At 47.7% G+C, this 25,665-nt stretch overlaps 1 protein-coding gene across 5 annotated transcripts in view; it reads right to left on the minus strand.

The window, feature by feature from the left end:
* Window positions 1-25,665, minus strand: part of SYK (spleen associated tyrosine kinase) — a 60,610-nt gene that overhangs the window by 23,723 nt on the left and 11,222 nt on the right. For 4 of the 5 annotated variants that reach the window (XM_048046112.2, XM_048046115.2, XM_048046113.2 and 1 more), the window contains exons 2-3: window positions 12,015-12,472; window positions 10,372-10,532 (exon numbers count right to left, since the gene is read on the minus strand). In XM_048046112.2, the coding sequence (XP_047902069.1) occupies window positions 10,372-10,532; window positions 12,015-12,428 (575 nt within the window). In that variant the 5' untranslated portion in view covers window positions 12,429-12,472. Of the gene's footprint in view, window positions 1-10,371; window positions 10,533-12,014; window positions 12,473-14,411; window positions 16,946-25,665 lie in introns of those variants that run through there. The other variant, XM_048046114.2, reaches the window with a different exon arrangement.

A 25,665-nucleotide genomic window follows, 5' to 3' on the forward strand; every position in this document is an offset into this window, starting at 1 on the left:
GATAATTGTTGAGTGATCTCCCTGTCCTTACCTAAACCCTTGAGCCCTTTTAATGGTAATTTTTTTCTCTTTCCCTTTGAGGAGGGGGAGTGAGAGAGCAGTTGTGGTGGAGCTCATTTGAGTAAAACCACAACAGCTAGATATGCAGTATTCAGTACTTTACATTTACCTTAAAAAATGGAATAAAGGAAAAGACTGCTCAAACTGAAAGGTTACAAAATGGAACCTCCTTAAACAGAAATCAAGGTTTTCACATCATCCTGATGGTGCCTGAGATACTCAGTCATCACACCAAATTTGGGGACTATATATAGGGAAGTTTCAGTCTATGAAAAATGGAAATTTCAAGAACATTGAGAGAAAAATCCCAAATTCCAACTGCCTTATGTGCTTTAATGTGCTCTGAAATTAAGCATGACATATACTATTCTTCAATACAACGTAAAAAAAAAATATATTTAAAAAAGCTCTATTTTTGAAGCATTTTGACAAGAAAGGAAGCCAGCAGTGAAATATCATATGGTCTTTCATTTTATGACGTTATAGAGAATTACAGATCTATAGAAAAAAATAATAAAGAGAATAAACACCTGCAAAGAAACAATATCAATATTGCCCCTTCATCCACTGACATGAGCCTTAAACTTTCAACAGCTTCACTGAGTGGAAATTTGAATTCACAGATACAATGAAGAAAAGCACTAAAGTATCTAAAATTTCTACTGCTATGTATTTTTAAAGCAGCAATTTTACATGGAATGGAGAAACTCAAACTCTCAAACTGTTACATGATGCAATGTAAAAAAAAAAAAAAAAAGCTTAGTTATTGATTTTAATTTTCATGCCATCAATCCTCGTGTATTTCTTTTGTTTTTATGCCTGCAACCCAAATGGCAATTATTAACTATTTGGTGTATCATAACAAACTCTGTAAATAGCTACACATTCTTTACTTTGATGAAATCCTAATTTTGTTTGAAAGCAAACAGAATGATGCCCTAATTTTTCTGGGCAAATGAAGAGCGCAGAAAATGAAGATCTCTTTCCTTCTCAAGGAAAAAACCCCGAGGGTAAAAAAAAAAAATTAAAAAATTTGCTGTTACAACACAGCTCATTGACTGTATTAAAATAAATAAACAAATAAACAAACAATCAAATAAATAAATAAAAGAAGACCCAGCATTCTAGTGTGGAAAAGCAAGGGAAATCCATAAGCAAAATGCTCGCTTTAGCAATGGTGGGAACTTATGCCCACTCCTGAGTCCAAAGGTGTGTTAACATTTGTTCTTGGTACTGTTTTGGCTTCTCAGCCATAACAGCTTCCTTCATGGCAAAGACACTGACATTCCTGTCTGTACATCAAGCCACAGCCATCCCCTGCTTGTCTGTCCCTAGGACCATCTTTCTTGTAATGTTATTTCTAACATGGCTATTAATTATCACTACAAATATCCGCAGCACACTGCACACATTCCAAGTTTGAGGACAATAAGGAATGAACTTGGTGCCATCTGTAATAGGACCATACAGAGGTGAAAAAGGACTGACTGCAGTCTTCCTTTACACCACTTCTACGCCTCCATTTAGGTACATATTCAAAACCACTGCAGAAATGTTAGCATACTATAGAATTTAAGAGTTAGCTGAGCCGCAGGCTGTTCCTATCTACAATGGAACCTAAAAGTTGATCTCCTGATAAGGCTGTTGTGGTGTGCTGCACAGTGAGAAAACACTTTAGCAAGCAGGATTGAATCACAGGCATCTATTTTGCTCACAGCAAAATACGGGACGCTGCTCCTAAACCCTACTTTGCTTCTAAAGCTTTGCTGTAAAACCGCACCTGCTATAGGGATTCTCACTACAGCTATTTCAGTCAGGATTCACATCTTTTCGTGACCTCTCTGACCACCTCTGACACACTCTACTGCTGGAGCACATAGCACAGAGACAGCTTTGAGAAGCCATGGTCCTACTGTGATGAATTAGCGGGTGTTTGTTCATTGTCTTTAAAAGGAATTCAGAGGATCTGCTGAGAAGATAAGGTTTTGCAATTTACGACCTTGTTAAGGGGGAAGACTAAGCAAGTAGATAGTGGGGAGGGGGTGTTGGATAAACATCCTTGGTAAAACAAAGACTCTGAAATACTGTTTCCCGCTTCACTACCCTCCCCCTTGAACACGAGCACAACGCATGATCATTGAAAGAAAAACGACCCCCAACACCGAACTGCGCAGCTTCAGAAGGTTCAACAAGTCCTGACAAGCCGAAACTTGGACGCTATAAAACGGCGACACTGAAAAGGGAAAGTTGCGTGCTGTGGTGGAGCGGAGACTCCCCAGCCGCCCAGCGCTGTTTTGTTTGTGCCTGCTTACTTAATTAATAAAATATTTCTGATAGACCAAGAAATTTGTATGGTCTCACTTATAACACTACTGCTGTGGTCTGCAAGTGGCACCTACCTATGTACCTAACCGAAGATAAATAAACAGATCTTCCAAAGACAGCTTCCGTGAGGGGAAGTAAATCTCTTCCAAAGAGGGTTTCTGTGAAGGGGAATTAATCACTTCCAGAAGCATGGTTAACAGTCTATATTTTGTCATTTATCTTGTAAAATTGCCATAGCCATCTAAGCCTGGCAACTGCTCGGCGTCTTGAAGAGGAATGTCATCATTAATTAATGTCCCTGAATTAAGGTCAGGTTTACTAGGATTATTTTCATCTTGTCTGATGTCAACAATATCCAGGTCTATTTATGAATACAAACATAATAAGGGTAGATGAATATAAAAGAACACTATGCAAGGTCAGATAAATGGTGCACCTAACTAGGTATGCAGTCTTGTAGCGTCAAATGCCTAGAGGAGGACAGTAAGAGTAATGCAAATATAGGCAGCTGCATGTATTTTTTGACAGCTACAGTTTTTTGGTTGGACAAAAGACAAGTAAACTCTTACAAACAACTGCACTTCAGAACTTATTATATGAAAATGGTGTTACTGGTGTTAACTATTGTGGCATATAAGAGGCAGCTCGGTCCATAGAGGTCAAGAGATGCCATTATGAGTAGTGCTGTGAGCCAATTTATCAGTCTAGACTAGTCTTGTACATTTTAATATATCTAGTTACATATTAAAGACAGTTTTTTGTTTCTAAATTTTTTTACATAACTGTTCACATTTTATGTGAACTACATAAAAAGGTTTATGGAGCCTAAACTGCTAATTGTGCAATGCCTTCAACCACACTTTCCTTAAAGTTGACCTTTTATGTTTAACGGTATTTCTGAATAATTGTTTATTTTCCTTCAGCTTCAGAATTTCTGGTTTTTAGCACATATACAAGATCACATGTTTATATAGCTGAAGTGGTCACCACCAATGACAAAGTAAGATGTGCCAAGAGCTATCACACACAACAGAATCGTTTCCTGTGTGAAACTGCAGAGAAAGTATTTTTAATACTGCTGGTCTGTCACCATTAGCAAATATTTAGTTTATTTTTCAACTGGTCCATGCACGCATGAGCTCATATAGATAATACTACTAACAACAACAGTAACACATCTTAACACAACAACTTAAATTGCATTAAGTCTGTTATGTTATTAATAATAATATTAACTATGATCACCTATATAACACTGATTGCCATATTCTATAATTATGTCCTCTACCAGGCAAAGTTCAATGAAAAACTAATACTTTGCAGAATTCTGGTAAGAAACAAAGTCCTATATGGCATGAAAACTAATAATAAAACGAGTGCAGTCTTTAAACAATTTAACATTTTACATTAACAATTAACATTAACAATTTAAATCCTTTGTTTTCAGTTGCTCTTCAGATCATTTTACAGATGTCATATTTTCCTTGTATTCTGCCGCTATAATTTTTCCTCCAAATTTTGTGGCTAGAGTGGCAATCTTTTCCATGAATTTTTTTCCCAGAAGAGGTGGGCGCTGCTTCCTATTTCTTGTCATGTCATGACATTGTTTCTACATTTGGCTTTGAAAACAAACTCTACAGCACCTACATACATTCTTATTTCCCTGGCTTTTCAGTCCTGACAAAAAACTTAAAAAGACCTTCGAAAATACCTTAGTGAAACATTGTTACCACAGAACTCTTCCAGCAGCTTGTGTGAGGGACAGTGCTAAATTTCTGATGCTATTCAGAACGTTTTGAAATGAAATCAGAAATCTTTTCAACTATTTCCATATTTATTGTACACAAACATATGTAGCTCTGATAATCTTGTAGTGATGCAATAAACTGGTAAAGAAATCTAAGCATTACATGTGGTCTCACAGAGACCCCTGTACTCAATTTTGTTTCAAGGTAGGTCAGACATCAGATTTCTGGTGTGATTACATTTTTAGTGACCCTTGCAAAATAATATAAAGAAATATTGTAGCCTTCTAAAATTTATTATCTTTCCTGTAATAAACAAGATTGTGTTTGTCATATACCAGCACTTATTTCAGGTCTGCTTGTGCAGTTGATCAATACCTCTGGAGTTCATCTTTTCCAAAATCTAGCTTCCCTATATGTTCCCTGGATGCTCTCCAATTCCCACTTCAACAAGTGACCTTCTTTTAGACAGTGAATGTTTCTAAATTTTATCCTTCAGTAAGCTACCACACTTGAGTGTCTCAACCAATGTGAGAAAAAAGTCCCTGCACAGCTACATTTGCAAGCACAAATTCACAGTATTCAGTCCACAGATGTACAGAAGATTCTGACATGCACTGCTACTGGGTAAGGAAAAATTACAAAATATGTGTGCCTGAAATAGAAAACAATGCACCTCTCTAGCACTCACAGTTTTGATGCTACCGTTTCAGTTAGCTAAAAAATGAGTGATTTATTTGTCAAAGCAAAGTAAGCCCGTGTTGGGCAAACCACTGCAGAAATAGAAAATGTCTCTGAATTAGACATTTGATTTGTTATTTGCTATGGGCAAGTAACAGGTCTACTTATCTGAGAGCCAAAAGGACTCCAGAAGGAAAAACAACAGATTTCTGGTACAAATGAGCAACACTACTTCTTTTGCTGGTCTGGCTGCTGAATTACAGGGCAAAGATCTTGTCCTGTTTTTTTCCCTAGAAGCATGAGTCAACAGCTGCTAGGTGGCTACTGAGCTCTACACCCGCCAGATAGGCAGTCTGTGCAAGAAAAATTAATGCATTTGAAAGCACCCTGCAGATGCAAAAGAAAACTATTCAGGCTCCAGTGGCACATCTTACAGTTTAAACAGAACCTCTAAGTCAGAATTTTCCTCTCTAAGGGTTTATCTACCTGATGTGAAAGAAGCCTTCTGAGCTGCAGCAGAGCTAAGCACACCCACTGACATAACCAGTCCCACAGGGAAGAAGGTCTATCTATTCATCAAGTGTATCACTGCAAACAGTACCAGAGATGCCTCTTTGGCTATCTCTGAGGGAAGCAGGAAAATGCTGGGAAAGAATTTCTATTTAAAACTATAGGAATGCTTAAAGAAGATTAAAAAGAGGCCAGGAACTACAATGGAGACTGAAAATGTAAAGTCTGCTAAAAAACTGCCCTAACTCCAAAGCCTATCCTTGTGTTTATGAAATGTTAGCTAAGGAATCAATTTTCTCTTTTTTTTTTTTCTTTTTTTAAAGAAATCTAGCTTTTTTTTTTTTTTTTTCCCCCAAGGAGAAGCACATAGAAACCAATGTGTGCAAGGGATAAACTGGAAAAACTGCAAATTTTAATACATCATCAACATCACGCCTCAGATGATGAAACGATCATTTGGAAATATGTTAATGCCTAAAATAATATTTTAGAAAAAAAAAAGTCATAAAAAAGAGTTGTTTCATTTTAGGATTATATATACATTTGCCCCAATGAAGAAAGGTAGCAAAAGAGAGTAGCAAAGTAACAAGAGAATGAAAAGGAGAGAAAGTATGGCATTGTTGTGCTGGTAATCTACTACAGTGACTACGACTCAGTGAAACCTCTCCTGTGCTACTGAAAGAAGATTTCAGAAGCGGTGAATCTGTGACAATGGGAATATTTAGCTCCACAAACTTGTAATATTTCCTCCTTACAATTTGCAGAGAAAACAACTGGGTAATGACTTTCAGAGTGTGATCCTAAGAAACAGAAAGTAGTAGGCTGAGAATATGAAGGTGCTTGGCTGTGATACTTTTACCCTGCTGGGCAGCTGAGCTCCACCATAGCTACTCTCTCATTCACCCTCCTCAGAGAAGAAGTGGGAGAAAATAGATGTAAAGGGCTCAAGGGTTTAGGTAAGGACAGGGAGATCACTCAACAATTATCATCAAGGGCAAAACAGACTTAGCATAGGGAGATTAATATAATTTATTGCCTATCACTAGAAAGAGTGAGAAACTAAAAGCAAATTAAAAACACTTTCCTCCCATCCACCCTCTTCTACCTCCTCCCCCCTGAGTAGCGCAAGGGAAAGGGGAACAGGGAATGGGGGCTGCGGTCAGCCCCTAACACTTCGTCTCCGCTGCTCCCTCACGGTCCCTCCCTGCCCCTGCTCCCCGTGGGGTCCCTCCCACGGGATGCCGTCCTTCCCGAACTGAGCCTGCGGGGGCTGCCCGCAGGCAGCAGCTCTTCAAGACCTGCTCCCACACGGCTCCGTACCACGGGGTCCATCCATCCCCCAGGAGCAAACTGCTCCAGCACGGGTCCCCCACGGGCGGGCGGCAGCTCCCCCCAGACCCCCTGCTCCTGCGTGGGCTCCTCTCCACGGGCTGCAGCTCCGGCCCGGGGCCTGCTCCTGCGGGGGCTCTCCATGGGCCGCAGCCTCCTCCAGGCCACATCCACCTGCTCCAGCGGGGGCTCCTCCACGGGGGGGCTGCAGCGTGGAGATCTGCTCCGTGTGGGACCCATGGGCTGCAGGGGGACAGCCTGCTCCACCAGGGGCCTCTCCCTGCACAGGCCGCAGGGGAACTGCTGCTGCCTGCCTGGAGCACCTCCTGCCCTCCTGCTGCACTCACCTGGGGGCTGCAGGGCTGCTTCTCACTCCTCTCTCTCTCTCCCAGCTGCTGTTGAGCATCGGTATTGTTTCCCCCTTTCTTAAATCTGCTCTCACAGAGGCCCAACCAGTGTCACTCCCTGGCTCAGCTCTGGCCAGCAGCAGGTCCCTTTTGGAGCCGGCTGGAGCTGGCTGCGCTCTGACATGGGGCAGCTGCTGGGCTCTGCTCACAGAGGCCACCGTTGCAACGTCCTGTTACCAAAGCTTTGCCACATAAGCCCTACACAGTGGCAACCTGGGTGAGAGTAACTACGAAATAAAAAGAGACTGAGACAAGGCATAAGATTTGAAGAAAGGAGATGTCAGTATACTCAAATTATTAGTAGGTAAGACCTGATAGGAATGAACTCTACTGTAAAGAAAGATTTAGAGGATTTAATAGTTCTTAAAATAAATATTTGAGACTGAAAATACAAACTATTCCATATGGAAACATATGAAAGCTACATTGACACTAACAAATAATGTGTCAAATCAGTAAAGTGAGACAGTGGGTACTGAAGAAGTGTGTCCACCCTGTACTCATTTCCAGAGTTTTACTTTGGACAAGCTTTAGAAAATCATAGATAGATGAGTACTGAAGAAGATTACATAGTGATGTGATGAAATTTCTTTCAGGAATTATATAGCTCTAAGTGATTCTTTCTTTGGGGGGGGGGGGGAGTGGCGCGGGGGGAGAGAAGGTTGGAAGGGGGCAAAAATGCCATAAAGAAAACATTTATACTTTTCAAATGAGGATTTTCTCAAAGAAAAACTGTTTTGCTAGAAGATTTTGACTGGCTCTGATCCTGACAAGATGATGGCTGCTAGTCACCACCTTAACTGACATGTTTGCGCTCATAAATTCTAATAATGGGGCTACATTAACACAGAGGGAGACAGACACAAAATGAAGTTACTAAGGTGAAAGAAATTCCTTCTCTGGCTTAATTGCAAAAGAAAGGCACATCTCTGCCCTTAGGAACACTGACAGTTCTGGATACCAGAAGTGTAAGACAGACAGCTTGTTAATACTTATTCTGCTTTGGTTAAATCAGTGCGTTGGGTGTCGGAGGCGAGGCTTGGGTTGGGGGGCACACTGGCAGGAGGCTGGGCTGCCCTCTGCCAGGCATGGCTGTGTCCAGCCAGTTCCAGCTGTCTGCAGTAGGCCCCATGGAGGGCACCGCTCTTCCCTCAGCCGTGTGCGCACACTGCCGCCCTCCAAGGATGTAGACAGTTCCAGGAGGAACTGTAGCCAACGGAGAGCATGCATTTCTGCAGGAAAGAGTGTGGGGACAAAGGAGACAGAAAGAAACTGTTATGGACTGGCCATGGGTCCATCTCCCTGAAACCGTAGATGGAGGCTCGGGGAGCAAAGTCCCACCCACTGTAAGTGAAGAGCAGGTTCGAGACCACCTGATGAAATTAAAAAGGTACAAGTCCAGGTACAAGGACCTGATAACATGCATCCCAGGGTCCTGAGGGAACTGGATGATGTAGTTGCCTCTCTCCATTACATTTGAAAAGTCCTGGCAGTCAGGTGAAGTCCCTGGTGGCTGGAAAAAGGGAAACATCACACCTCTTTTTAAAAAGGGTAGAAAGGAGGAGCCGGGGAATGACAAATTGGTGAGCTTCACCTCTGTGCCTGGAAAGATCATGGAAAAGATCCTCCTGGAAGCAATGTCAAGGCACATGCAAGACAAAGAGGTCTTTAACTTTATCAGTGACATGGATAGTGGGATCGAGTGCATCCTCTGCAAATTTGCAGATGACACCAAGCTGAGTGGTGCAGCTGATACAATAGAAGGAAGAGACACCATCTGAAGGGATTTGGACAAACTTGAGAAGTGGGCCTATGTGAACCTAGTGAGGTTCAACAATTCTAAATGCAGGGTGCTGCACCTGGGCTGGGGCAACCCCAGGCATGAATACAGACTGGGAGAAGAACTCACTGAGAGCAGCCCTGCAGAGAAAGACTTGGGGGTTCTGCCGGATGAAAAGCTCGACATGAGCCAGCAGTGCACGCTTGCTGCCCAGAAGGCCAACTGCATCCTGGGCTGCAATAAAAGAGGAGTGGCCAGCAGGGAGAGGGAAGTGATTGTCCCCCTCTGCTCTGCCCTTTTGAGGCCCCACTTGGAGTACTGCATCCAGGTCTGGAGCCCCCAGCACATGAAGGATGTGGAGCTGTTAGAGTGGGCCCAGAGGAGGGCCACAAAGATGATCAAGGGACTGGAGCACCTCTCCTACTTAGAAAAGCTGAGAGAGCTGGGAATATTCAGCCTACAGAAGAGAAGGCTCCAGGGGCACCTTACTGCAACCTTTCAGTACCTGAAGGGGACTTATAAAAAGATGGGGAGTAATTCTTTGCTCAATTGGATAATGACAGGACAAGGGGGAATGATTTTAAACTAGAATAGGGGAGATATAGATTAGAGGTTAAGAGAAAATTCTTCACTCAGAGGGTGGTGAGCACTGGAACAGTTTGCCCAGAGAGGCTCTGGATGCCCTATCCCTGGAGGTGTTCAAGACCAGGTTAGATGAGTCCCTGAGCAACCTGATCTAGTGGGTGGCATCTTTGCCTATGGCATAGGGGTTGGAACTAGATAATCTTTGAGGTCTTTTCCTGCCCAAGCCATTCTAGGATGATTCTGTGATGATGTCCACAACCCCCTGAACCCCATCACCCTTTGCCATCTGTTGGGGAAAAGAGCTGGGCTGGAAGGAGTAAAGTTGAACCTGTGAAAATGTGGGGACGTGGTTTGAGTGCAATATGTTGTTTTATGTTTTTGTCTTTGTTACTTACAATCCAGATTATTTTAATTGGTAATTAAATTAATTTTACCCAAGCAAAGTCTGTTTTGCCTGTGACAAGGACTGGTAAACACTCTCCCTGCTGTCTCTCCTCATCTTGACCAACAAGCTTTTCCATTTTATTTTCTCCCCCTGTCCATTTGAGCTGGGGGATTATGAGACTGACTGGGTGGGCTGATTTTAACCCACCACAATCATTTAGTACTGCTTATCAATTGTAAAACAAGTCCAAATATTTATTTTTTTTTATTTTTTATTTTTATTTTTTGACGCTGAGCTTCTTTGATGTTCCGTTTAGAATACTTGCTTAAAAAACAGTGACCAAGCATTTACTACAGTTTCCCATCTTCAGTTAAGAGAAAACCGAATCTTGGACACACTTGTTTAGTATAGGAATAGTTACATTATGTAATATATATCATGCTGGACTGATATATCTCTGTGAAAAAGCCATCTCTTAGGACACTCTCTCACTTGAGATTCATTCAAGTGAACTATGTAATAACACTAAGGGCAAACAGCAATAATGTAGGAAAAAGCACTCACAAAAATTTTCCATTGTTTCTTGACCCAATGAGGATACGGTGCTCTGATTCTTCCCTAGAAATCCTCCCATGGAACCAAGGCATCTTCTCATGGGCTGTAGTAGCAATCAATTTCTCCAGCTGAGGTTTTTGACTTATGATAGCTTGTTCAAGAGCATGACCCTAGAGTGGTAGAAACACAATGGGACAATCAAACTGTCTTCTGCGATAGAAAGTTTACATATAGACTGCCAGTGTTGTATGGCTTTTGGGACATCTGAAACCTGTACATTTTGTTGTATATGAGGTAAAGCAATAGTTGCTACAAAGACATTAAAACAAAAGATAAAATAGGGTGATCTAAACATTACAAAGCTGGGATTTTTCTTTTATCTCTGAGAAGTGGAAGGAAAAATAATGAGTAAACCATAAATAGATCAACATCTCAACCAAAAATTGTGTCACATTTTTATGCTAGTCAGGCATAGCTAATATACTTGATGTCACTCTGAGATGTCATAACATACCTCCATATTACATGCCTTCAGCTTGCTGAAATAAACTAAACACACTTTGCACAGTTTCAGCATGTACATATTGCAATGTACTGCACGAAAAATACCCACTGCTCATAAGAATCTGATAATTAAAATTCTGTTGTGACAAAATACTATATAGCATATTTGGGATTGATGTATTGTGTTTGTGTGTTTTCGGCAGAATATCCAAGTTGGAAGGGACCCACAAGGATCATTGAGTCCAACTTATGGCTTCATAACGGACCTCCTGAAAATTAAACCATATATCTGAGAGTACTATCCAAACACTTGAACTCCAGCAGGCTTGGTCTGTGACCACTTCCCTGGGGAGCCTGTCCCAGTGCCCGACCCCTCTCTGGGTGCAGAACCTTTTCCTAACACCCAGCCTGACCCTCCCCTGTCCCAGCTCCATGCCGTTCCCTCGGGTCCTGTCGTTGTCCCCAGAGAGCAGAGCTCAGCGCCTGCCCCTCCGCTCCCCTCGTGAGGGAGCTGCAGGCCGCCATGAGGCCTCCCCTCAGCCTGCTCTGCTCGGGGCTGAACAAACCAAGGGACCTCAGCTGCTCCTCATACGTCTTGCCCACTAGACCTGTGACAATCTTTGTTGCCCCCCACCCCAGACACTCTCTAATAGTTTTGTGCTCTTGTGTTGTGGTGCCCCAAACTGCACACAGTACTTGAGGTGAGGCTGCATCAGTACAGAGCAGAGCGGGACAACCCCTTCCCTCGACTGGCTAGCAGTGCTGTGCCTGATGTATCCCAGGATACGGTTGGCCCTTTTGACTGCCACAGTTGATTCACATTCAAATTGTTCTTGGCCAGAACCCACAGATCACTTTCCATTAGTCCTATCTCCAGTCGTCATCCTCCTGTCTGTACAGACATCCAGGATTACTCTGTCCCAGGTGCAGAATCTGGCACTTGTTCTTGTTAAATTTCATATGGTTGGTGATTACCCAGCTCTCTAATCTATCAAGATGTCTTAGTCAGTTCAAGTTAGTTAAGCAGGACTTTCCCCTCATGAACTCATGTTAGCTACAGCAACAGCAACTGCTGGAACCAAACCCTGTAATTTCTTTTTATCCTAATTCGAAGACCACTTTATGGCAAAATCAGTCTGCAAATTTACCTGCAAATTCCAAGTTTGTTTGACGTACTCTCTGATGAGGTTCTCTTTTAAATCTTCAAAGGGCCCTGTTTTGGGTTCAATGCCTGGTGGTCGGTTGAAAGGTTTTCTCAGTAGACAGATTAGGCCATCCGCTTCCTCTGAATGATAGTTAATTAGTTCAGCAGGACTTGCATGAGACCTCCCTCCTGCAATAGCATATGTGCCACTCAGCTCCCTCTCAATTGTATAATGATGAACCTTCCTCCCATGGGCCAAGGATAAGGCAAAGCCTCCAAGGTAATTCCGACTTTGGCGAAGCAGATATAGTCCATCACTTACACCTCCTTGCATCAGATACTCCTCAGCTTCCTCACGTGTAATATTGCCAAAGAAGTATGGCAAATGGTTAGCTGGGTTAGTCATGCTGGAAGCCATGATTTTTTTTTTTCTTTCTAAGAAGCCAACTTAATGTTTAATACCTGAAAAGAAAGAAGGAGACATGATTATCAGTTGAAAAAAGAGAGGATAAAGCCATAACGTGGCAGTTCACGTGTGGTATGTTTTTAATATATTTTTGAAAAATTTTGGGGAAGAAGGTAACATTTTTGTTTTTATCTTGTTAGAGGTTGTCTTTCTAAATGCCAATAGCAAGTTTCTCCTGGTTATTGTCTTTCTAAATGCCAATAGCAAGTTTCTCCTGGTTATGTACTGCTATAGAAGTTTTGTCAAACTCCACAAGTATCCTGTAATTCTTTCTGTGTTCTCTGGTCTTTTTCCTAGTCATATAGAGTCTTGACATTTTCACTTGCCCAAATATCTCTATCAATCTTTTCATTCTGCCTTGAGACGTTTCTCAACGGAAAGAAATAAATAGGTAAGAAAGACTGATTGAGTAGGTTTTATTTCCAGTTTTGTGTGACTATAATTTTGCTTATAAGGGTAGCTTATGCCAGTAAGTGGGCTGAATACGGACAAAAGTCCTATATTAAAATAGTCAACATTTTTCCCTTACGGAGCTTCACCAGAAAACTTTTTTTTTTTTTTGGTGAAAAAATAGTTAATGTATTAGTGTCATCCTGAAAAGCTTTCTTTTCAAACAGATTATGTTGAAACATTATCAAGTTCAGCATTTCTGAAGAATAAGAGTGAAGACAATATAAATTGTTTCAATTCTTTTATTCTTAATTTAATAATTAAAAAACTCACATGTTTAAAAAAAAAAAAAAAAAGCATTCACAGAACTCAGAATTCAGGAATGCTATTCTTCTTTTCTTCTTGTGTCCTGTCTTCCCCCTGAGCTATTTCAGTCTTCTACATTGTCAGCAGAGAAACTTATTTTCATTAAACCCTATGACATTTTCACTATCTGGACAGCTAGGTATTATGCTGGAATTACTTTTGTCACTTTCAAGTCACTGAAGCATATACATCACAATGGAAGAGATGCATTTGGTTTATTATTTGTCTTAGTGCTGTTTAAATGACTATCTAATAGAAACAGGGAAGAACACCACAGCTACCTACTGACAGCATTAAAATATACAGGAAGTGAATATATTAAGACACTAATGGGAACTGCATTCTTGCAATAATATTTGCAAGCTTTGTTTTAACAGATGAAGTGATGCACAACTACAATTACTTATGTCATGCCAAGTTCACCAGTCAATTCATGAATTGTTTCCTGCAACATTAGGAGTTTTCATATACTTCCTCCTCCAAATGCTTTCCAGATCCAATCACACCTTAAATGGGACTGATTGTAGACTGTTACATCCACAGTTTATGGGGCATAAAACTGAAAGTTCCATTTAGGATCTGTTCTACATCTTCTTTCAGTCTAGAAAGAACGACTATTGAAGAGAAAAAAATCCACTAAGTATTATTGCCTCTGCATATTTAAAGTCAGCAGATGAATAATGACTTTCAGAGAATACCTGAAATGCTGAATACAACCAGCAGGACATACTTATATTTGCATTACTTGTGTTTATTAAAGGAAGCTTTTCCTTAGGAACTATCTCACAACTTCATTGCCAGAATTATGATTTGCTTGTGTTTTAAGTTTGGTTTTGACAACATAATTTTGAAATAGTCTCAGATATAGATAACAGATGACAGCCTCCACTATCTATAGTGTATTATGTAGATTTTAAGCTAACTAGTCAACACTACAAATATATGAAAGGAAAAATGTTGCTCTTTATACTTACAAGATAACTGCATATCTTGTATTATTTTTTTCAATGTATGTATATTAAGAAAAATGTATGCATGCTAAATTATATTATTATTATTATTATTATTATTATTATTATTATTATTATTATTATTAAACCAAAACAGGGATGTTAACCTATAAACCAGTTATCTGTTTTATTTAGGTTACTGCAACTCTCTTTTCCCACCTTCCATTACCTTGAATAAAAGCTGACAAAAGGATTGGAAACTCAGTTCCTGTCTCTATTGCTGTGCAGGATTTAGCAGCAGAAGCAGTGTGCCATTCACACTTAAAAGGAAGGGCAGAATTTTAGGAAAGCCAGGCAGCAGCCCACGGAATCAGCATGAAATAATTCAGATGTACATAAACAGGGTTAACAGACCTCTCAGCTTGTAGCTGGCTGAAGTGTGTAACTGAATCACGGGCGTATGGGTGAAGAGAACTTTAGGGAAGACCACCTAAGAAGGGAGGGCCCATGATGCAAAGCTGCAACTGGGGAGTAGACATCTTAACAAAGGACCTCTTGGCACAATGTGCTCTAGGCTAACATCTTCCCTGGCAGCCCTGCTGCATGCATGGCTGTGGCCATGCAAAGGAAGATGAGGTAGGGGAGTTGCTCTTTATGTGAGAGTGGAGTGTATTAAGCTCTGCCTAGGGGTGGATGAGGAAGTGAGTCGACAGGTAACAATTAAAGGACAGGCTAACATGGATGACACTGTTGTGGGTATTTACTTCAGGCCACCTGATTAGGAAGAGAAAGTCAATGAGGCTTTCCACACACAGCTGAAAGTAGCCTCATGGTCACAGTTCCTGGTTCTTATGGGGGACTTCAATCACTCTGACATCTGCTGGGAAGACCACACACCTAGGCACAAACAGTTTTCCTGTAGATCATTGGTGATAACTTTTTGACACAGGTAGTGGAGGATACAAGAAGTGTGCTGCTGGACCTTGTACTAACAAACAAAGAAGGACTGGTTGGAGATTCAAAGGATGGAGGCAGCCTTGCTTGCAGTGACTGACAATGATATGGTGGAGTTCAGGATCCTATGTAGAGGAGGAAGCAGGGCAAAAAGAAGGGTTGCAACCCTGGGCTTTAGGTGAGCAAACTTTATCCTCTTCAAGGACCTACTTGAAGGAATCTTATTAGTTCGGGCCCTAGAAGGAAGGGGGTCCAAAAGAGCTGGTCAGTATTCAAGCAACTTCCTCCAAGCTCAAGGTTGGTTCATCCCTATGAGTAAGAAGGCAAACAAAAGGGGCAGGAGACCTGCATGGGTGAGCAAGGAGCACCTGGCAAAACTCAAACAGAAGAAGGAAGTGTACAGAATGTGGAAAAAGGGACAGGCCACTTGGGAGGAATATAGGAATGTTGTCAGAGAATGCAGAGATGTGATGAGGAAGGCTAAGGCCCATTTGGAATTAAATATGGCAAGGGGTGTCAAGGAAAACAAGAAGGGCTTCTTCAAATACATCAGTAGCAAAAGGAAGACTGGGGAAAATGTGGGTCTGCTGCTGAATGGGGTGGGTGCCCTATTGAGAAACGATACAGAGAAGGGAGAGTTATTGAATGCCTTCTTTGTTTCAGTCTTCACTGCTAAGGCCTGCCCTCAGGAATCCGAGACCCTGGAAACAAGAAAGAAAGCCTGGATAAAGGAAGATTTTCCCTTGGTCAAGAAGGATCAGGACAGAGATCATTTATGCAAACTTAACACCCACAAATCTGTGGGTGTGGATGGGATGCACTCCCGAGTGATGGGGGAGCTGGTGGAAGTTATTGCCAGTCCAGTCCATTATCTTTGAAAGGTCATGGAGAACAGGAGAGGTGCCCGAGGACTGAAGAATGTCAGTGTCACTCCAGACTTCAAAAAGGGCAAGAAGGTCCCAGAAAACTACAAGCCAGTCAGTCTCAACTTCATTCCTAAACGGGTGATTCACCAAGGGGAAATCATGCTTAACCAATCTGATAGCCTTCTAACATGGAATGACTGGCTGGGTAGATGAGGGGAGAGCAGTGGATGTGATCTACCTTGACTTTAGCAAGGCTTTTCACACTGTCTCCCATTAGAACCTCATAGGCAAGCTCAGAAAGTGTGCAATAGATGAGTGGACGGTGAGGTGGATTGAGAACTGGCTGTATGGCAGAGCTCAGAGGGTTGTGCTCAGAGGTGCAGAGTCTAGTTGGAGGCCTGTAGCTAGTGGTGTCTTGCACGGGTCAGTACTAGGTCTAGTTTTGCTCAACTTACTCATCAGTGATCTGGATGAAGAGACAGAGTGCACACTCAGGAAGTTTGCTGATGATACAGAACTGGGAGGAGTGGCTGATACACCAGGGGGCTGTGAGACATCTGGACAGGCTGTGCAGCTGGGCAGTGAGGAACCTCTTGAAGTTCAACAAAGGCAAGTGCAGGATCCTGCACCTAGGGAGGAATAATCCCATGCACCAGTACAGGCTGGGGGCTGACCTGCTGGAGTGCAGGACTGTGGAGAACGAGCTGGGATTCCTGGTGGCAGCAGGTTAACCACCAGCAAGCAATGTGCCCTTGCAGCCAAGAAGGCCAGTGGTATCCTGGGGTGCATTAGGAAGACTGTTGCCAGCAGGTTGAGGGAAGTAATCCTCCACCCTTTACTCAGTCCTGGTTAGGCCAAACCTGGAGTATTGTGTCCAGTTCTGGACTCCCAAGTACAAGATGAACATGGAGCTCCTAGAGCAAGTCCAGAAGAAGACCATGATAGACAAAGAGCATCTGTCATACAAAGAGAGACCCAGAGAGATGAGCCTGTTTAGCTTGGAGAAGAGCAGAGTGAGAGGGGATCATATCAATGTATGTAAGTACCTGGTGAGAGAGTATCAAAAGATAGGGATAGACTCTTTTCAGTGGTAACAAGTGAAAGGACAAGAGCAACAGGCAAAAACTGAAACACAGGAAGTTCCATCAGAACATGAGGAAAAAAATCTTTACTGTGAGAGTGACAAAATGGTAGAAAATACTGCCAGGAGGACTAGCGGAGTCTCCTTCTCTGGACATATTCAAAATATGCCAGGATGTGATCCTGGGAAATGCACTCCAGAAGGCCCAGCTTGAGACGAGAAGATGGTCTAGATTAATTCCAGAGACCATTTCGAAGCTCAGCCACTCTGTGACTCTGTGAGCCAGTAATCAGGAGACACTTTTGGACTGTGAAGGTGACTTAGGACTGGAACAGGTTGTCCACGGAGGTGGTACAGTCTCCATGCCTGGGGATATTCAAACGTCATCGGGACATGGTCCTGGGTCACCTGCTGGAGGGGAGCCTGCTGGAGTGTGGACATTTCCCAAGAGGACCTCCGGAGGTCCCTTCCACCCTCAGCCATTCTGTCCTCTCAAGGGGTTTCCCTCTGCTTTTCCCAGCACTGAGTCCTCCTCCTCTGACAGCCCTCGGAGGGACCTCTGAATCTGGGCACTGATGGGACTGAGGAGGTCAGCAGGGCTCCCTTGCCAGCAGGGCTCCCCTGCCCGCTGCGTGCTGGGCCTTTGTGCTCAGGGGGCACCGGTCTCTCACCACAGGACCCAACAGGCCTGAAGATGAGAGAGTTGCCGAGAGGATGGCAATGTCCTGTGAGGCAGGCTTTCCCTCTTTGGGGAGTTTGCCATCGTTGCTGGGCAGCTTCAGTGGGCAGCCTCAGAGCCCCCTGTGATGTCACCATTGCTGAATGTGACTGCGTGTGACCTCTGTATATAGCCGAGGCCGCAGGCTTTGTCCGCACTCACTTTGTCCAGGGCTCGTGCAGGCACACGCGCAAGTTGTGCAGGCTCGAGCAGGACTGTGAGCGTGCTGGCCAACTCTTGGCTTTGCGGAGAGCGACAGCTGTAGACGTGAGCCAAGGCAGCCCCCCGCCAGTGCTGCTGTCCCTGCTGCCTGGCTGTGGGGTGCTGAGGGTCCCACAGAGCGACTGGCCTGTGGCTGTGGGCACGAGGAGTGTGCTGGGGCTGTGAGAAGTGCTCAAGGCTCCCAGTGCATTGCTGTGCCTTTCCTGACCACCTCCTTCAGGTACCCTGGGCTAACTCCAGCTTTGTTTGGGATGGAGCCTTGGGACTCCAGGGTCCTGGGCATGCCAGCTCTTCCCCCAGCGCTTGCTGACAGGATGCCAGAGCCCACCTTGGGCTTGAGCACTGGGCAAGTGAGGAGGACATCAAGGCTCCCCTTCCTGCTCTTCCTCCTCTTCTGCCTCACACGTCCAACAGGGTGCAGAAGCACATCCCATCCTGCCCCACTCACTTGTGTCTGCCCTGCCCCAGCTCCTGCCAAGCCCCACCTGGAGCCGCTCCACCATGAGCCGCACGTGCTCCCCCTGCCCAGGCCCTTTTGCCCAAGGCTGCACCAAAGGCTGCCAACGCTGCTTCTCAGCCCACCAGGAGCCCCCTGGGAAGCCCTTGCCACCCCTCTCCCACCGCGTTCTTGGGCTCTCCTTGCTTTCCCACGGGGAGCGCAAGGAGCACTCGGCCACTCGGCACGGCTCTCTTGGCAGGACATGGCGTCGGGTGCTGAGGAACGCCTGGAGGAGAGCAGCCCTGCTGCGAGGGGCAGCAGCAGCCAGCTGCAGCAGGCAGGGCCAGCCGAGGACGCGGCAGACTGCCCGTGCCCCATCTGCCTCGATATAATCACGGACGCTGCCTACGTGGCCCGCTGCTTCCATCGCTTCTGCTCCACCTGCATCCGACGCTGGAGCAGACAGAACAACACCTGCCCACTCTGCAGGCAGCCAATTGAGCGGGTGGTGCGCAGGGTGCCAGGACACCACGAGGAGCACAGGGTCGGCTCGTCTGCCCGCCGCACCAGGAACGGAGACAGAGAAAGGGTGCGCAGCAGATCCCCGCAGGACCGCTACAACTCGCGCGGACGGCCCACCAGCCACGGCCCCTCGGCTGGGAGGAGAGGACCTGTGGGGCCCAACCCAGCATCCCGGGGCGGCGCAGCTGCGGGGCCTGCAAATGGCGCCTCCCAGCAGGCTCGTGCACGCAGGCCTCCTCGGAGGCCTACCCCACGGCGTGCAGGGAGGCGCCCGGCCTGGCGTGTGGTTCCAGTCTTCTTCCACGTCAGAATGGAAGCAACAGGAGCTGTGCACATTGAACTCTTCTACGTGCAATAAATGCCCTGATACTTTTCCGTTGTTCTTCTGTTCTTTTTTTGTTTGTTTGTTTCAAAACCAAAAGGCTACCTCCCCTAAGGAAAACTTTCCAACTTTGTCTCCAGAGCGGAGGAAAGCCAGGGGGGAGCGTTTTGTGGTGCATACGATGGTTACATTTAATGCATATGCCAACACAGAAGGCATGTCCCTCATCCTCTTCCAGTCTCCTACTTCCCAGCACGAGCCCGTGGCTGTCCAAGCCCTCCGGCCAGCATCCGGCCTGCAGGTCCTGACGAACTGCATCTCGTGCAGCTGCCAGGAATGCAGGCCATGCTGACAGCCCCATCCCTGCTCTGCACCCCAGCCTGAGTGACCAAGTACTTGAACAGGTTGCCCAGAGGGGTGGCAGCGTCTCCATCCTTGGAGAACTTCAGAATATCGCCCTGACAGGGTCCTGGGCAACCTGCTCCAGGAGGCTCTGCTTGAGAAAGGGGCTGGACTACATGATCTCCAGAGGCCCCTTCCAAGCTCAGCCACTCTGTGACTCTGTGAGCCAGTAATCAGGAGACACTTTTGGACTGTGAAGGTGACTTAGGACTGGAACAGGTTGTCCACGGAGGTGGTACAGTCTCCATGCCTGGGGATATTCAAACGTCATCGGGACATGGTCCTGGGTCACCTGCTGGAGGGGAGCCTGCTGGAGTGTGGACATTTCCCAAGAGGACCTCCGGAGGTCCCTTCTACCCTCAGCCATTCTGTCCTCTCAAGGGGTTTCCCTCTGCTTTTCCCAGCACTGAGTCCTCCTCCTCTGACAGCCCTCGGAGGGACCTCTGAATCTGGGCACTGATGGGACTGAGGAGGTCAGCAGGGCTCCCTTGCCAGCATTGCTCCCCTGCCCGCTGCGTGCTGGGCCTTTGTGCTCAGGGGGCACCGGTCTCTCACCACAGGACCCAACAGGCCTAAAGATGAGAGAGTTGCCGAGAGGATGGCAATGTCCTGTGAGGCAGGCTTTCCCTCTTTGGGGAGTTTGCCATCGTTGCTGGGCAGCTTCAGTGGGCAGCCTCAGAGCCCCCTGTGATGTCACCATTGCTGAATGTGACTGCGTGTGACCTCTGTATATAGCCGAGGCCGCAGGCTCTGTTCGCACTCACTTTGTCCAGGGCTCGTGCAGGCACACGCGCAAGTTGTGCAGGCTCGAGCAGGACTGTGAGCGTGCTGGCCAACTCTTGGCTTTGCGGAGAGCGACAGCTGTAGACGTGAGCCAAGGCAGCCCCCCGCCAGTGCTGCTGTCCCTGCTGCCTGGCTGTGGGGTGCTGAGGGTCCCACAGAGCGACTGGCCTGTGGCTGTGGGCACGAGGAGTGTGCTGGGGCTGTGAGAAGTGCTCAAGGCTCCCAGTGCATTGCTGTGCCTTTCCTGACCACCTCCTTCAGGTACCCTGGGCTAACTCCAGCTTTGTTTGGGATGGAGCCTTGGGACTCCAGGGTCCTGGGCATGCCAGCTCTTCCCCCAGCGCTTGCTGACAGGATGCCAGAGCCCACCTTGGGCTTGAGCACTGGGCAAGTGAGGAGGACATCAAGGCTCCCCTTCCTGCTCTTCCTCCTCTTCTGCCTCACACGTCCAACAGGGTGCAGAAGCACATCCCATCCTGCCCCACTCACTTGTGTCTGCCCTGCCCCAGCTCCTGCCAAGCCCCACCTGGAGCCGCTCCACCATGAGCCGCACGTGCTCCCCCTGCCCAGGCCCTTTTGCCCAAGGCTGCACCAAAGGCTGCCAACGCTGCTTCTCAGCCCACCAGGAGCCCCCTGGGAAGCCCTTGCCACCCCTCTCCCACCGCGTTCTTGGGCTCTCCTTGCTTTCCCACGGGGAGCGCAAGGAGCACTCGGCCACTCGGCACGGCTCTCTTGGCAGGACATGGCGTCGGGTGCTGAGGAACGCCTGGAGGAGAGCAGCCCTGCTGCGAGGGGCAGCAGCAGCCAGCTGCAGCAGGCAGGGCCAGCCGAGGACGCGGCAGACTGCCCGTGCCCCATCTGCCTCGATATAATCACGGACGCTGCCTACGTGGCCCGCTGCTTCCATCGCTTCTGCTCCACCTGCATCCGACGCTGGAGCAGACAGAACAACACCTGCCCACTCTGCAGGCAGCCAATTGAGCGGGTGGTGCGCAGGGTGCCAGGACACCACGAGGAGCACAGGGTCGGCTCGTCTGCCCGCCGCACCAGGAACGGAGACAGAGAAAGGGTGCGCAGCAGATCCCCGCAGGACCGCTACAACTCGCGCGGACAGCCCACCAGCCACGGCCCCTCGGCTGGGAGGAGAGGACCTGTGGGGCCCAACCCAGCATCCCGGGGCGGCGCAGCTGCGGGGCCTGCAAATGGCGCCTCCCAGCAGGCTCGTGCACGCAGGCCTCCTCGGAGGCCTACCCCACGGCGTGCAGGGAGGCGCCCGGCCTGGCGTGTGGTTCCAGTCTTCTTCCACGTCAGAATGGAAGCAACAGGAGCTGTGCACATTGAACTCTTCTACGTGCAATAAATGCCCTGATACTTTTCCGTTGTTCTTCTGTTCTTTTTTTGTTTGTTTGTTTCAAAACCAAAAGGCTACCTCCCCTAAGGAAAACTTTCCAACTTTGTCTCCAGAGCGGAGGAAAGCCAGGGGGGAGCGTTTTGTGGTGCATACGATGGTTGCATTTAATGCATATGCCAACACAGAAGGCATGTCCCTCATCCTCTTCCAGTCTCCCACTTCCCAGCACGAGCCCGTGGCTGTCCAAGCCCTCCGGCCAGCATCCGGCCTGCAGGTCCTGACGAACTGCATCTCGTGCAGCTGCCAGGAATGCAGGCCATGCTGACAGCCCCATCCCTGCTCTGCACCCCAGCCTGAGTGACCAAGTACTTGAACAGGTTGCCCAGAGGGGTGGCAGCGTCTCCATCCTTGGAGAACTTCAGAATATCGCCCTGACAGGGTCCTGGGCAACCTGCTCCAGGAGGCTCTGCTTGAGAAAGGGGCTGGACTACATGATCTCCAGAGGCCCCTTCCAAGCTCAGCCACTCTGTGACTCTGTGAGCCAGTAATCAGGAGACACTTTTGGACTGTGAAGGTGACTTAGGACTGGAACAGGTTGTCCACGGAGGTGGTACAGTCTCCATGCCTGGGGATATTCAAACGTCATCGGGACATGGTCCTGGGTCACCTGCTGGAGGGGAGCCTGCTGGAGTGTGGACATTTCCCAAGAGGACCTCCGGAGGTCCCTTCCACCCTCAGCCATTCTGTCCTCTCAAGGGGTTTCCCTCTGCTTTTCCCAGCACTGAGTCCTCCTCCTCTGACAGCCCTCGGAGGGACCTCTGAATCTGGGCACTGATGGGACTGAGGAGGTCAGCAGGGCTCCCTTGCCAGCATTGCTCCCCTGCCCGCTGCGTGCTGGGCCTTTGTGCTCAGGGGGCACCGGTCTCTCACCACAGGACCCAACAGGCCTGAAGATGAGAGAGTTGCCGAGAGGATGGCAATGTCCTGTGAGGCAGGCTTTCCCTCTTTGGGGAGTTTGCCATCGTTGCTGGGCAGCTTCAGTGGGCAGCCTCAGAGCCCCCTGTGATGTCACCATTGCTGAATGTGACTGCGTGTGACCTCTGTATATAGCCGAGGCCGCAGGCTCTGTCCGCACTCACTTTGTCCAGGGCTCGTGCAGGCACACGCGCAAGTTGTGCAGGCTCGAGCAGGACTGTGAGCGTGCTGGCCAACTCTTGGCTTTGCGGAGAGCGACAGCTGTAGACGTGAGCCAAGGCAGCCCCCCGCCAGTGCTGCTGTCCCTGCTGCCTGGCTGTGGGGTGCTGAGGGTCCCACAGAGCGACTGGCCTGTGGCTGTGGGCACGAGGAGTGTGCTGGGGCTGTGAGAAGTGCTCAAGGCTCCCAGTGCATTGCTGTGCCTTTCCTGACCACCTCCTTCAGGTACCCTGGGCTAACTCCAGCTTTGTTTGGGATGGAGCCTTGGGACTCCAGGGTCCTGGGCATGCCAGCTCTTCCCCCAGCGCTTGCTGACAGGATGCCAGAGCCCACCTTGGGCTTGAGCACTGGGCAAGTGAGGAGGACATCAAGGCTCCCCTTCCTGCTCTTCCTCCTCTTCTGCCTCACACGTCCAACAGGGTGCAGAAGCACATCCCATCCTGCCCCACTCACTTGTGTCTGCCCTGCCCCAGCTCCTGCCAAGCCCCACCTGGAGCCGCTCCACCATGAGCCGCACGTGCTCCCCCTGCCCAGGCCCTTTTGCCCAAGGCTGCACCAAAGGCTGCCAACGCTGCTTCTCAGCCCACCAGGAGCCCCCTGGGAAGCCCTTGCCACCCCTCTCCCACCGCGTTCTTGGGCTCTCCTTGCTTTCCCACGGGGAGCGCAAGGAGCACTCGGCCACTCGGCACGGCTCTCTTGGCAGGATATGGCGTCGGGTGCTGAGGAACGCCTGGAGGAGAGCAGCCCTGCTGCGAGGGGCAGCAGCAGCCAGCTGCAGCAGGCAGGGCCAGCCGAGGACGCGGCAGACTGCCCGTGCCCCATCTGCCTCGATATAATCACGGACGCTGCCTACGTGGCCCGCTGCTTCCATCGCTTCTGCTCCACCTGCATCCGACGCTGGAGCAGACAGAACAACACCTGCCCACTCTGCAGGCAGCCAATTGAGCGGGTGGTGCGCAGGGTGCCAGGACACCACGAGGAGCACAGGGTCGGCTCGTCTGCCCGCCGCACCAGGAACGGAGACAGAGAAAGGGTGCGCAGCAGATCCCCGCAGGACCGCTACAACTCGCGCGGACGGCCCACCAGCCACGGCCCCTCGGCTGGGAGGAGAGGACCTGTGGGGCCCAACCCAGCATCCCGGGGCGGCGCAGCTGCGGGGCCTGCAAATGGCGCCTCCCAGCAGGCTCGTGCACGCAGGCCTCCTCGGAGGCCTACCCCACGGCGTGCAGGGAGGCGCCCGGCCTGGCGTGTGGTTCCAGTCTTCTTCCACGTCAGAATGGAAGCAACAGGAGCTGTGCACATTGAACTCTTCTACGTGCAATAAATGCCCTGATACTTTTCCGTTGTTCTTCTGTTCTTTTTTTGTTTGTTTGTTTCAAAACCAAAAGGCTACCTCCCCTAAGGAAAACTTTCCAACTTTGTCTCCAGAGCGGAGGAAAGCCAGGGGGGAGCGTTTTGTGGTGCATACGATGGTTGCATTTAATGCATATGCCAACACAGAAGGCATGTCCCTCATCCTCTTCCAGTCTCCCACTTCCCAGCACGAGCCCGTGGCTGTCCAAGCCCTCCGGCCAGCATCCGGCCTGCAGGTCCTGACGAACTGCATCTCGTGCAGCTGCCAGGAATGCAGGCCATGCTGACAGCCCCATCCCTGCTCTGCACCCCAGCCTGAGTGACCAAGTACTTGAACAGGTTGCCCAGAGGGGTGGCAGCGTCTCCATCCTTGGAGAACTTCAGAATATCGCCCTGACAGGGTCCTGGGCAACCTGCTCCAGGAGGCTCTGCTTGAGAAAGGGGCTGGACTACATGATCTCCAGAGGCCCCTTCCAAGCTCAGCCACTCTGTGACTCTGTGAGCCAGTAATCAGGAGACACTTTTGGACTGTGAAGGTGACTTAGGACTGGAACAGGTTGTCCACGGAGGTGGTACAGTCTCCATGCCTGGGGATATTCAAACGTCATCGGGACATGGTCCTGGGTCACCTGCTGGAGGGGAGCCTGCTGGAGTGTGGACATTTCCCAAGAGGACCTCCGGAGGTCCCTTCCACCCTCAGGGATTCTGCCCTGCAAAGGTATTTCCTTCTGCCTTTCCCAGCATTAAGTCCTTCTTCCCTGATATCCGTCAGAGGAGGGTTTATTAGGAGATTGATATTTGGCAATTGGATTAATCATTCTTCTTTACTCATTTCATCCACCGTACTACTCTGTCTCTTAAGGTTGGACTAGATGATCTCATATACATTTTCAAAACCTAAATGATTTTATATGATTTTATGACCATGTTTCTAGAAGCAGTCAGTGTATGGATGTTTGAAAAAAGAAATTTAAATACAATTAAATGTATTTTTATTTTCAATACTCTTTTCTTTTTAGTTTTTATTATTGAACTGCATGTAAATGTCTCCTTGAAATACCAAACTGCTCTGTGAATGTGCCCTGGATTCCTATGAATTGATACACTACAGTCTTTAAGCAATAATCCTGGACCGTCCCTTTTGGCTTTCTCTTGCTCTGTCTTCCAAATTATTACCAATACAAGTACTTTCAGCTTCCTTGTAATCCAATACCTACTGGATAGGTAGGAAGCACATACTTCAGCTATGGACTAGTTATAGGCTTAAAACAAACAG

This window comes from Anser cygnoides, chromosome Z (assembly GCF_040182565.1).
Source record: "Anser cygnoides isolate HZ-2024a breed goose chromosome Z, Taihu_goose_T2T_genome, whole genome shotgun sequence".
Taxonomy (NCBI): domain Eukaryota; kingdom Metazoa; phylum Chordata; class Aves; order Anseriformes; family Anatidae; genus Anser; species Anser cygnoides.